This window comes from Rhipicephalus microplus, chromosome 1, assembly GCF_043290135.1.
Source record: "Rhipicephalus microplus isolate Deutch F79 chromosome 1, USDA_Rmic, whole genome shotgun sequence".
In the NCBI taxonomy this organism is placed as follows: Eukaryota; Metazoa; Arthropoda; class Arachnida; order Ixodida; family Ixodidae; genus Rhipicephalus; species Rhipicephalus microplus.
The window spans coordinates 257,226,858-257,240,369 of NC_134700.1; the positions used below are offsets into that span (position 1 = coordinate 257,226,858).

The 13,512-nt window shown below is 44.4% G+C and overlaps 1 protein-coding gene across 1 annotated transcript in view; it reads left to right on the forward strand.

Annotated features, from left to right (window-relative positions):
- The window catches only part of LOC119164650 (zwei Ig domain protein zig-8), a 256,416-nt gene that overhangs the window by 134,552 nt on the left and 108,352 nt on the right, over positions 1-13,512 (forward strand). The window contains exon 2 of the mRNA XM_075893729.1: positions 9,706-9,968. Coding sequence (XP_075749844.1) covers positions 9,706-9,968 — 263 coding nt within the window. The remainder of the gene's footprint in view (positions 1-9,705; positions 9,969-13,512) is intronic.

Sequence of the window (13,512 nt, forward strand, 5' to 3'; positions counted from 1 at the left end):
CATGAAGCTGATGAAGTACCAACTGTGCCGCTACTAGAGGTGCCATGACTGCTTTCTTCTCTATGCCGTCTATTTCACGGATAACGTTGAGAAGTGGCAGCGTCCAAGGTGGTTTTGAAGGTTTCCATTGTTTAAATTCTGGTACTACTGCTTGAAATGATGATATAGTATCCTGTAGTCTCGTTGCCGTTCTTTGTGTTAGTGCACCAGATAAAAAATGACTGTCATGTTGCGTGAAAATTCTAAATAAATTTCGAGATGTTTCTTTAGTTCGCAGTACTGCCAAAGGTGGCTCTCGAGCCTCCGCATACACTAAATCACTGGAAGTTGACCGTGGTAAACCCAGACATACCCTCAAGCTCCTTGCCAATAACAAGTGCAGTCTCCTTTCGGTGGAGGCTGGGAGTCCGTGCAGCAGGGGCAGTGAGTAAGTTACGATGGGGCGTATCCAGGCAACATGTAGGGCTAATAACGACTCTGTAGTACCACCCCATTTGGCCCCGCAGAGATGCCGGAGGATTCGAATGGCCTGATTCACTTTTTGTTCCAGGGACTGGACATGAGGCGACCATGTTAGTCTCCGGTCTAAAATTACTCCCAAGAATTTATGAGTTTTGACCATTTTAATAGGCTGATTTTGCAGATTAATCTGGAAATTTCCACGTCTCTTTAATGTAAACGGAAGTATGGCTGTTTTGGCCAGACTCAGTGCCATGCCTCTTTGTTTTAGAAAATGGTCTACATTATCCCATCCTTCTTGTAGAGTTTGTTGTATATCCAAAAACGATGGACCAGACGTCCATATACTTATATCATCAGCATATACTGAACATCTGATGTTGGGTGGAAGATTATACGGGAGCTGCGCCATGACTGCATTAAAGAGAGTAGGGCTTAGTACGCTGCCCTGTGGCACTCCTTGGTTGACGACATGTTCTGACGTTGGGCCCTCCTGCGTAACTACAAAAATTTTCCGGTGCTTCAGGAAGTCAAGGATCCAACGCAGTATCTTGCCCTTGAATCCCTGTAACGCCAGGCCTTCCAGAACGTGAACGTGACTCACTGTGTCGTATGCTCGGTGGACATCAAGGAATACAGCGACAGTGATGTTTCCTTGCGTTCGTTGGTTTTCCACATCTGTGACCAAATCCAGAATGCAGTCCATTGTGCATCTACCTCTTCTGAAGCCGGCTATGCTTTCTGGTAGTAGTTTTTTCATGTCTTGCCACCATAAAATTCGTTCATTGATCATTTTTTCCATCACTTTTGAAAAACAACTTGTCAAACTAACCGGCCTAAACGAGTCCAACTGCATAGGGCTCTTCCCTGGCTTTAGCAACGGTACTACTTTTGATATCTTCCAGCTTTCCGGAACTTTTTCTTCTTGCCAAATTTTATTATAGATGTCCAACAGGTGTAATTTTCCTTTTTTGCACAAATTAGCAAGAGCAGCGTATGTAACTCCATCTGTTCCTGGTGAACTTGTTCGTTTTACTGAAGACTACACATATTGGAGCTCCTCTGGTGTGAAGCTGTCATCCAGATCTGATGAACTGATCGCAGAGGACTTTGTTACAACCGCCGAAGCTGATTCTGCTGAGGATTTATAATCGCTCGTTTGGGCGGTCTCTCCATTTCTCAGTATAAGATCGCAAAATTCTTCGGCAATCACCCGTTCGCTAACTCCTCGAGACAGCGCTAGAGCCTGTAGTGGTCTCGAGTGGACTACTGGCTGTCGGAGGGCGCGTACCATGTTCCACAGTTGAGTCGCCGAGGTGAATGGGGAAAGTGAGGCACATAAATCTTGCCACCTTTTGGTTGAAAGCTTCTGCAGTTGGTTACGCATTGTAGTGTGTACTTTCTGTGCAACCTTGAAGTCTTCTAAATTACCTGACCTGCGGTATCTTCTTTCAGATCGGCGTCGTATTGCCCGAAGCCTCTCATACTCAGCGTCAACACCCGAATACCCATCTGGAATGGGTACTGTACGAGTTGCTTTTGTTAGAAAATTTTTTATCTTAGATGCATACGTTTCTGCGTCAGGACAGGGTTCAAGATTTTGTCTCTGTAGTTCTCGAAAGATTGCCCAGTTTGTGATTCTTGTTGTGCGGTTATTTCTTGTTTTCTTCAACTTTGGGTGATATATGAATACTGGCAAGTGGTCACTTCCTCTTGTGTCAGCGTCTGCAATCCAGTCTGCTCCAGCCGCTAATTCAGAGGAGCACACAGTAATGTCTAGTACGCTGCAGTAGTTATGCCCCCGTAGAAACGTTGGAGAACCATCATTTAGTATAGTGTAACCATAATCTTCGCATATTTTTACTATAGCAGATCCCCTTACACTACAACGCTCACTACCCCACAATTCATGGTGCGCGTTAAAATCACCACATATAATTATGGGATCATGGTCAGATCTACACACTGCAGCCAACTCTGCGTATGAAACGTTTGCTTGAGGGTGCACGTAAACACTAACTACAGTTACAGTAACGTTACCAAACTTCACTTTGCATCTAACAAATTCCGGCGCATCTGTTTTTGAAGTAGCCACAAGTGTCGACGGAATATCGCGTCTCACACACAACATCACTCTGCTTTTTGCAGCAGGACGGTCTGCTTGGTACACCACATAATTGGACAAGCGAAAGTTAGTGGATACTCTTGTTTCGGAAATACACAAAATCGGAAACCCGTGCTGAGCGACGAATTTCCGAAAATCTCCACTCTTATTCTGCAAACCGTTGCAGTTCCACTGGAATATTGCACTTCTTTTGTACCAGTTCCGTCGTTCTTCTGAAGCTTTTCTCTTCAATGTCGTTGATCGTGTGATTCATCACTTTACAATGTTCGTCTTCAAGGGCAGAACACACGCCGGATGGATTGCCACCAAACGCACACACAAAAACGCGTTTAGGAACACTACAGCTAAATCAATTTTTTTCGCGATTTTTCCGGCATTATCTATTCTTCACCGTTAAAATGCTTCACAGGCACCTCTTCAACAAGTGCATGTATTCCGATGTTCTACGTCTTAAGAGATCCTCAATGCAACGGAGTGGTAGGGCTATAACGAAAATCACATTGTGCCGCCCATTCGAAGCCATAAGACGAAGATTATGGAACTGTATACGTAATACATACCTAAATATATGCTTATACAGGTTTATAGACACCCAACCTTTACCACGCTGGGTTTGTGACGATGCTTGCGGTGCACTTTGGCACTGGCGTCGGGCTTTCTCCCAGCGTTTTTTTTCTGTGGTGAAAACACATTAACGAAAATCAAGTTTCGGAGATGCGTTCCTGCAGCAGTCTTCGACTTCGGAGCTTCCCCGCCCCTTCGACGTGTTTTGTTTTTGCGCCCGGTAGTTTTTCGGGCAGAGAGTTTCCCAGCCGATGGCTCGACAGCGACGGTGGCGGCGTCGGCGGAGGCGATGAGGAAAAAAAAAAAAAAGGAGACGGGGGAGGACAGGAAAGGAACCGCGCGGGGCTCCTCTTAGCATTTTGATAGGACGCGGCGATGCGGCAGCGACGCCTGCCAGCCCGATGCATCCGCGGCGCATTTCGTTCGCAGGAAAGACGAAGCCCGGTGGCGGCCTCTCGATATCCGATGGCGGCTGCTCGATCGTGCAGCCCGCGTGCCTTTGGCCGCGGGAAATAGGCGCGGTACATGAAAAGGCCCTCGCTTGCTTCCGTGAGCCTCCTGCATACCCGGTGCCCCTCGTCGCCGCCGACGACGACGTTGTGTGTACCCCCCCTCTGCGCCTCATTTTGGTTGTTACTTTCATTTTTTTATTTTATTTTTTGGTGACTGCTCTTTTTCGAAGCCTGCTGCACCGGCACACCCCTCCCAGTCCTTGCCCTGAATTGGAAGCAGCGTTATTTTGCTCTTTCGTATCGAAAAAGATTGCTTTCGATCTTTTCTGAGCTAAAAAAAAAAAAACGCATGAGAACCAATGCGAGCCAAGATGTCTTTTTTTTTCTTTTTCTACCCAACCTATGGCCACGAGTGCGTTCTAGCTCGAAATTATGGAATCATGCATCTACAGCGTTGCCTTTAAGAAGAGTCATTATTAAAGTGATTGGTTCTGTAAGATGGCCGCAGCGCAGCTGCGTACGTGTATGATCAGATTATCGGTTTAGTACTCTTAAAACCTCGTTTTATTGATATTTATTTACACCTTATTCTGATCTATGTAGTCATTCGTGACCCTACACCTGAAAATAAAAAAAAATGTGAACCTTCCAGAATTTAGTTCCATTGGAGCACGTTTGGCGTTCCGTCATTCGCACATCAGGGAATCACCCCAGACGCCCTATCAGCTTTGAGCAACGGCTTCGTGACTCATTTTTTTTTTCATTAGCTATAGAATTTTTACACTACGCAAGCTTTTGCAGGATTGTCAACATATCTTTGTTCAGTGAAAAATGAAAATCATGTACATTATCGCTATCGCAGAGAAGTGTTGGCGTGACCCGCCACGGTGGTATAGTGGTTGTGGTGTTCGAATTTCGACGCGCAGGTAGGGGGATGGACTCCCGGCCATGGCGATTGCATTTTTGATGGAGGTGAACATGCCCGAGCCTCGTGCACTTCGGTTTATGCACAAGTTAAGCAACCCCAGGTGGTCGAAATATCAAGCATCCTTCACTGAAACGTCTCTCATAATCAGATTGGTGTTTTGTTACAATAAACCCCATTTCTTCTTCTTCTTCTTCTTCTTCTTCTTCTTCTTCTTCTTCTTCTTCTTCTTCTTCTTCTTCTTCTTCTTCTTCTTCTTCTTCTTCTTCTTCTTCTTCTTCTTCTTCTTCTTCTTCTTCTTCTTCTTCTTCTTCTTCTTCTTCTTCTTTTTCTTCTTTTTCTTCTTTTTCTTCTTCTTCTTCTTTTTCTTCTTCTTCTTCTTTTTCTTTTTCTTCTTCTATTATTATTATTATTATTATTATTATTAGTAGTAGTAGTAGTAGTAGTAGTAGTAGCAGTGGTAGTAGTAGAATGGCTAGTTGGGCTAGTTGGTACTGATCCATAAGCGCACTGTGCAAAAAACGCATGGAAACACGAAGTAGAGAAAAAGGACAGACAAGTGCAGACTATCAACTGAAGCTTTATCGCAGGACCGAAAAAATACATAAAGAATAAAAAGCAAGGGAGGGAAAAGGGGGAAGATAACAAGGTGCGAGGGGCCAAATCAACAAAACCTGGGCAACACCAGGAATAGCACGCACGTCATGCAAAACCTAGATAGCTCAACTCCTTATCGTGTATGGTCACAGAGGAAACACTGACGCACGACTCAGACATCTCATGAATATGCGCAGCCTCAATAAGCTCGCGCACTCCTTGTTTTTTATGCCTAAACAGCGCAGAAGTATTGTCAAAGAGCGGCACGCAGCCGCATTCCCTGCAGTGGGCTGCTAAACGAAGGCCGGAGTGGCCTTTCAGAGAAATAAAATGTTCTCAAAGTCAAACATTTAGAGGGTGACCTGTCTGGCTCACGTATACACGATTGCGTGACAAAGGTATGGAGTAGACAACACCGGTGATACATGATACACAATTATTATTATGAATAACATTGCATGTATCTTGTTGGACATTTATGTGATTCGTGACTTGTCTATCTACTTTGGCCCATTAAGTGGAGAACTTATTTGTGGCAGAAATAACCACTCGGACGTCATACTTTGATGCCACCTTTCTTTAGGCCGAAAAACCAAAGAGTGTGCGAGCGAGCTTATTGAGGCTGCGCATATTCATAAGATGTCTGAGTCGTGCGTCAGTGTTCCCTCTGTGACCATACACGATAAGGACTTGAGCTATCTAGGTTCTGCATGACGTACGTGCTCTTCCTGTTGCTGCCCAGGTTTTGTTGATTTGACTTCCGTACCTTTTTTATCTCCTCCCCCTTTGCGCTCACTTGCTTTTTATTCTTTCCTTTATATATTGCCATTGCCCCGCCGCGTTGGTCTAGTGGCTAAGGTACTCGGCTGCTGACCCGCAGGTCGCGGGTTCAAATCCCGGCTGCGGCGGCTGCATTTCCGATGGAGGCGGAAATGTTGTAGGTCCGTGTGCTCAGATTTGGGTGCATGTTAAAGAACCCCAGGTGGTCGAAATTTCCGGAGCCCTCCACTACGGCGTCTCTCATAATCATATGGTGGTTTTGGTACGTTAAACCCCACATATCAATCAATCAATCAATCAATCAATCAATCAATCAATCAATCAATCAATCAATCAATCAATATATTGCCTCGGTCCTGCAATAAAGCTTCAGTTGACAGTCTGCGCTTGTCTGTCCGTTTTCTCTACTTCATGTTTCCACCCATTTTTCGCGCAGTGCACTTATGGATGTAGTAGTAGTAGTAGTAGCTGTAGTATTAGTAGTAGTAGCGCAGCGTAGAAGGAGGGTTAGCCAAAGGAATATAGAAGCGAGGAACAGAAAAACGGGAAAGGGGTAGTGTGAGTAAAGGATGATAGAAAAGAGTTCTTGCAAAATAAAAGATAAAGAAAAGGAGAATAATAACACGTTAAGCGATACTGCTTAAAAACTCTCTGAAACTAGTTGCTCCTAAAATGGCAGCAACGCTCTGAGTGCTTTCAGTGCTGAGGATGGTTTCGGCCAATGTACTCAGACCTTTTCTTCCGTAAATGGGTGACTGTCAAGAATGTCGGACACTTCTGACAGTTATTTTCTTGGTGCACTGAAGGGGGGGCACTCACCGAGTAAATGGATGATTGTCACCTCGTAGCTACAGTTATCACACGTCACGATACTGGCCATCCCGACACAGAATGAGTAAGACTTCGTGAAGGCCACCTCTAGCCACGGGTGGCAGAGCAAGGTCTCCTCAGCTCTAGTTATTCACGACGGAAGACGGAGCTGTACATTCGGGTCGAAGCTGTGAATTCCGTCGAGATATAGGACGAGCGTCAGTTCTCGTGCAAGTGAACGAAGCCTTGAAGCGGTCCGTTCTAGATAATGGTAAAGCTGCACAGGGGACCGCACGATGAGCAAATCGGGTGGCTTCATCTGCAAGTTCATTTCTGTAAGTAGCGCAACAACCAGGCACCCACTGATCGACAAAGACGTGCTGCTTCTGTGTAACTTGGTAATGGAGCAGTCTTATGTCAGTCACTGACTGTTCATTTGTTAATTTGGGTCCGGGGTGATATGGTGACGTTACGCACTGGAGGGCTGCTTTGGAGTCGGAGAAGAGTGACCATGCGTGTGATGGTTCTTAAACTATGAACGCGACAGCAGCACGGATGGTGGTAAGCTCTGCAGACGTCGATGGAGCAGAAGCGAGAACGAATGAACAATCTGATGGCGCTACCTTTAGTCGTAGTTTAAGGCCATACGTTTCCCGAGATACGCTAATGTTGTTTTTTTTTCTTTTTAAAGCCATTCATGTCTTGTGTTGAAGCAAAATATTATTATATTCCTGAAATAAATCACGAAAAAGTGTCCAATAGAACATCAAGTGCCATGCAAGGCAGACTTTAGCCATCATTACAAAAAGAAATTAGTTTGTTTTTAGTACCAATGAATAATAATTTCAAATTATTATCTTTCTTCGTATAAGAGTTCCATAAGTTTTCATAATTTTGAAAACTTAATTAGCAAATACAGATTGTTTAGCTGTAGTTGCGTGAGTCACATAGGAAAACAGCCCAAAGAGGCAGCAACTGAAAGACGGAAGCAACGTATACCTTAATCATTTCCTCCAACCGTCCTCGCGTCAGAAACAATCCTCTCCCCCCCACCAAAAAAAAAAAAAACGGGCAGAAACTGTTTATGTACGAAAAAGGAGAACGTTGTTTACCAAAAAAAAAAGAAATCTATTACTTTCGATTCAGTAAAAAAGTACGAATCATCATTCTCCCTCGAGACGCGCATCATTAATGTAAACGTTTCATCGCGAGCACAGCAGCGGGACGTAGACAGCGAATGTCTTAAAGACTGGAAAGTGCAAATGCCAGAGCGATAAAGAAAGCGGTGTGCAAAACGAACATACGGCGAGGCCCCATCGGAAGTTCATCATTTTCTTCGGCCGTCTCCACGCCACATGGTACGTAGGGCGAACCTATATACCGCACACCTCGATTGGCCCTCGTCAAGAGTCGCGCGGACAACAGCGCAGTGTTTGCCCGCTGCTTGAGCTGGAACGTGCTGACGGCTTTGTCGCTGCCGGGTCTGCTTCTGCCAAGACCACGCCGCCTCGTCAGATCACCGAGAGGCCAGTTGCCGTCTATAGCTTTCTCGCGCGATGCAAGCTGTTTTCTTTCCTTCTGCGTTTTGCGACGCGTTCATCTTCTTCGTTTTGGCCACTCCACTGTTTGTCTTCCACTTTCCTTCTCTTCTTCCCCAACCTTCCGCTCTATGCTATCGCCATTTCTTCTCTTCCAACTCTATTGTCTTCTTTAGTTTTCTCTCTCTCTTTTCTTTCAGCCTTGCGATTTTTCCTGCGGCGTGTTTCGGCATCCTTCGTGGTATCTCGATCTTTCTACGTACACTCGGCTTCTTTGTTTCTGAATTTTTCTTTCTCTTCATTCCTTCGAGACAACGGAGTGTACACCAAATACTCTTTTTTCGGCGTCTACCCTGTCACATCGCATTCTGTCTTACTTTCGAGGACCCGGTGTTTGCAGTCCTGGCGCTTTTCGAAGTTTGCCGCCGCGTCCACACGTCTATATACTGACTGCCACGGAAGTTTCTCCGTAGAGTTTTATATATGCTGCAAGCTCATTTTTTAAATGTCTCTCATGTGATGTATTATTTCTCTTTGCTACCTCAACTATATGAATGGTTTTTACACACCGAGTACGCCTAGCGTGCTACGACCTTGACGTGCGTGTGGGAAACGTCGATGACACCACCCACACATGCTGCTAAATGTAAATGAGGAGCTGTACGCCGATCGCGCATAGGACTCACCACAACTAGAGTGATGACAGGAAATGCGAGCGCTATATCTACCCTTTTATAAATATGCAGTACAACGTCATGCTATTAGCATTTGTTATTCGTTTTTTTCCCGTGCCATAGTTGTCTCATCTATACGTGGGACTGGCAGATGCCTAATAAAGTAGAAACGGCTATAAACATTGTAAGGGGCTATTCCGTGAAGCTTGTGCAATGTTTGAAGCTTGAGCAATGTTTAACACATACAAAAAATTTGTGATTAAGTTTCCTGTAGCGAACTGTCATACGCGTAAGGCATTTCGTCCGTCACATATCCGCGTCGTCACCTGCTTTGATATTGAGACGTAGCCACGTTTGCTAAGAATTAGTGGCGCTGGACAAAATTAGACAAGAGTTGGCTAATTAGCCACTGTTAGTCAATGTTAGTCAGCGATAGTAATACGCAAGCAGTCCACTTCGGTGGAATGGTAGTTATGACGCTTGCTGCTGACCCGAAGGTTGCGGGTTCGATCCCGGCCGTGGCATTTCGATGAAGGTAAAATGTTCAGAGACCCGTTTTCTGTGCGATCCCGCTGCACGTGAAATAACACCGGATGTTCCATATTTCCGGAAACCTTCCGGCCACTCTCTTAATCATATTACTTTTTTTTGGGCCGTAAAACCCCTAATATGTCAGTTTTATGCACAAAACTCATGCAACATTCATACAGGAGACATTTCAAAAACGCACCTACTAACATGTATTCGATAAAGTGTTTCCCTGTTTTGATATCTCCTGCAGGTCCTGCGCAGAGCCGTAGGTCCCACCCTGACGCCCCAACCCCATCTCCCGAAGACCCCGGGAGTATGGTTTCGAGGTCGGCGTCGCGCCGCGTTCGTTCGGCCGAGGCGTCGCTCGTGTCAGCCCCGGAGATCTTGAACCCCAAGCTCTTTCCGGACATTGAGCAGCCGGCGTTCGACAACAGCACGCCGCGCAACGTCACCACGCAGCAGATGCAGACCGTCTACCTGCACTGCATAGTCAACAACCTCGGCGAACGGACGGTGAGTAGGCACCCTTGAACTCTAGTCACGTGTTACTAAGGACTTAGATGCCTCACCAAACGCGAAAGTTGGCTGCCCACTTCAGCATTCCTCGATGCCGGCGTGAACGCGAGCGATGCAAGAAATCATCATTGAAGAATGACTTCATCATTTGGCGTCATCAGTCGTCGCTAATCCCTAATAGTTCCAGCGTCATCATGATTTATTTTGGACGGCACCATGATGTCACATAACGTGATGACAATGACGTCATCACATGAAGCCATCGCCAGGCCAAAGTTGAGCTTATCATGGAGACAGGGTAAAAACAGATAAGGTGTTGAAATCTTTCAAAGCCTCGGATTCTGGTGGCAACGCGAGACCACGTTAAAGGCAGAAAGATATCTTTTTTTAATGGGAGGGTGGGGGAGGAAAGGGGAGAATCAATACAATCACTAAGAAGAAAGAAAAGATGGTTTTCGCCTGCGTGTCACCTTAGGCGAATGCATTAAAAAAGTTTTTTTAATGGTTGCCCACGTGTGAGAATTCCTGTAATTTCTCCTGGCAAATGAACAGATTGCTACTCAAGCTGCAGACCTGAAGGCGGCGTCAAAGAGTGGCCCTGAGAGAGAGAAAGTAAGTTTTTATTTGAGCAAGCGCACTGTGCAGCCAAGATGGGCGGCCTCTTTATTCCAGGTGGCCGTGGGCCTTCGCCATTCTCCCGCGTCCGTTGCCTAAGAATTTCTAATAATAATAACAACAACAACAACAACAACAACAACAACAACAACAACAACAAACACCACGACGAGAACAACAACGACAACGACAACGACAATAATAATAATAATAATAATAATAATAATAATAATAATAATAATAATAATAATAATAATAATAATAATAATAATAATAATAATAATAATAATAATAATAATAATAATAATAATAATAATAATAATAATAATAATAACGATAACAATAATAACGATAATAACGATAACGATAATAATTATAATGATAATAATGATAATGATAATCATGATAATGATAATAATAATATAAAAATATTAATCATAATAATAATGATACAGCTATGTCTACATATTTAAACACGTCTTTTGCGTGCAGTTGGTGAACTATGATCGCTAATTCGTCATCACCATTGCCACCTATAACATACAAGCCGTTTATGTTTATGGTAATATTGCTAAGCTGTCGACGTAAAATTTGTACTAACACTGTGATTGTGGAGAAGGAGGAATGTCGAAGCAGGAATGGACGCGATACTGATAAGGACTCGTTTGTTCCACTATCCAAGCGCAGTAGTTGCGAAACCAAAACAAGTATAAAGTCTACCCGCTGCCGTGGTCAGACGGCTACGGTGGTTGATTGCCCATTCAAAGGTCACCGTGCCGACTCCCGGCTTTGGTGGTTACATTTCGACGAAGGCATCTGCTGGAGGTGATTGAGGCGTGTGCTAAAATTTATATCAATGTCAGAGGACTCTGGGTGGCCGAAATTTTGTTATCCCACAATTACGGCTACTCTAAGATTATCATATCGTTGTTTTGGGGCCTAAAATCCCAACAAACTCGAACTCTATGGTATACAATCTTAAGTTAGCAAGGCCCTTGAGCCCTCCGATGCTTTCATTGTTACCTTTTCACATCATTACAGACTGATTTGTCTACAGACACGTATGGGAACATTAGAATAATCTTGAATTATAAAAGAAAGGAAGGGATAAAAAAACAAGAGAATAAATAAATAAATAATTATGTCCTAAAACTTAGAGCACGAGACTGTTGCACTGGAAATGATGCATTAGGTTACGCCATCGGGAACATTCTCTTTCTATTTTACATATTTTCTTTAAATAAAACAGTTCGAAGTCACGTGCGGTCCTTACCCGTACCACGTCCAAAGTTCTCTGAAAAAGGCGAAGAATGCTGAGCGTTAATATGGCAATGGGAAGCCGGCAGATCCCATAAACTCACCGTAAGAGAAAGCTCGTTTCAACTGAACCCGCACAGCGGGTGCAGGGAATGGCCGGATCGCGAAGCGGCAGTGTCACATTGAAGAAGCTAGACAGAAATAGCAGGCTTGCCCAATATAAATCACTTCAATCTGTTGCTTGCCAAAAAGCACCTATCACATTCCTGACGAATGGTGTCTGTATTAAGAGAAGGAATGAACTGAACACAGTAGTTTTACCATGCGCGTAAGGGAATCCTTCCTTCAACATTAATTTGAGCTGCGCGTATAATCTGCATTTTTATTCTCGTTATACGCGAATGTTTCACTCGAAGTCAGTACTAATGCAGTCGCTATTTTCTGCTGATCTCATGTACGTCTGGCATTATACCTAACTTGTTTCAATAGTACTTCAAAGAAAAAAAATCAAGGTGCACTTTTGTAGGGCTGCTCCAGTTCTCAGTGTTGTATTGAAGAAGGCAGTGAAAGCACTCTTCGCTTCTTGCGATCAACCGGCCTGTCCAAACGACTGTGATCGGAATTCCCTGAGTGTGTGCCTATGTGATCTTTTTTCTAATTTATTTTATATCTCTCTATCTCTATGCTCTTTCCTACCCTTTTTCCCGCCCCTGTACGGGCTAGCAAACCAGTTATACTATAGGTTAACTTCCCTGTCTCTTCCTTTTATTAATTTCTCTCTCTAAGAATCAAGACATAGAAGCGTCAAATAAAGCATTGTACACAGTCGCACATGATCTCTTGAAGTGTCTCCTAGACACCACAGTTCTTATATACACTGTTGTGTGCCATAATGCAGAAGATTTTGTTATGTATAATCGCAGCCATAGCTAAAAAAGCCGTGCACAATGGCGTCTAGGCAGACCGGATGAGATTCAAAAGTCAAGGGAAAATTTTAGGCAGTTCAGTTGATTGTTGGAAACTGCTTGTGATGCCACGTGAAGAACGAGATGTTTTTTGTAAGCGCAAAAATTATTCTGGTTGAACCTGAGCATAACAATGTCCTCTAAATGTGTACTGTTCTCATTAGCTTTCTAGGTACGACCAATCTCTTTGAACTTGAGCACCAGCCAAATCAGTGAATACGGACTATCCCCTGATGTTCTCTTTGGCTCACGCCCCACCGCGGTGGTCTAGTGGCTAAGGTACTCGGCTGCTGACCCGCAGGGCGCGGGTTCGAATCCCGGCTGCGGCGGCTGCATTTCCGATGGAGGCGGAAATGTTGTAGGCCCGTGTGCTCAGATTTGGGTGCACGTTAAAGAACCCCAGGTGGTCTAAATTATCGGGGCCCTCCACTACGGCGTCTCTCATAATCATATGGTGGTTTTGGGACGTTAAACCCCACATATCAATCAATCAATCTCTTTGGCTCACAATGTGAATCGTAGCACGAATAAGATGGCAACGTCGAATTCCATGTCTTGAAACCAAGGTGATACTTTTTGCTAGGTAAGCGAGGGCCCCGGCTGTAACATTGAAAGAAATGACCGTCCCTCTGGAGGATTCTTTAGACGCTGTAAACGCTCCGTATTGTTAGGTTACCTTAAAGATAAAAAACGGTACGCTTCTA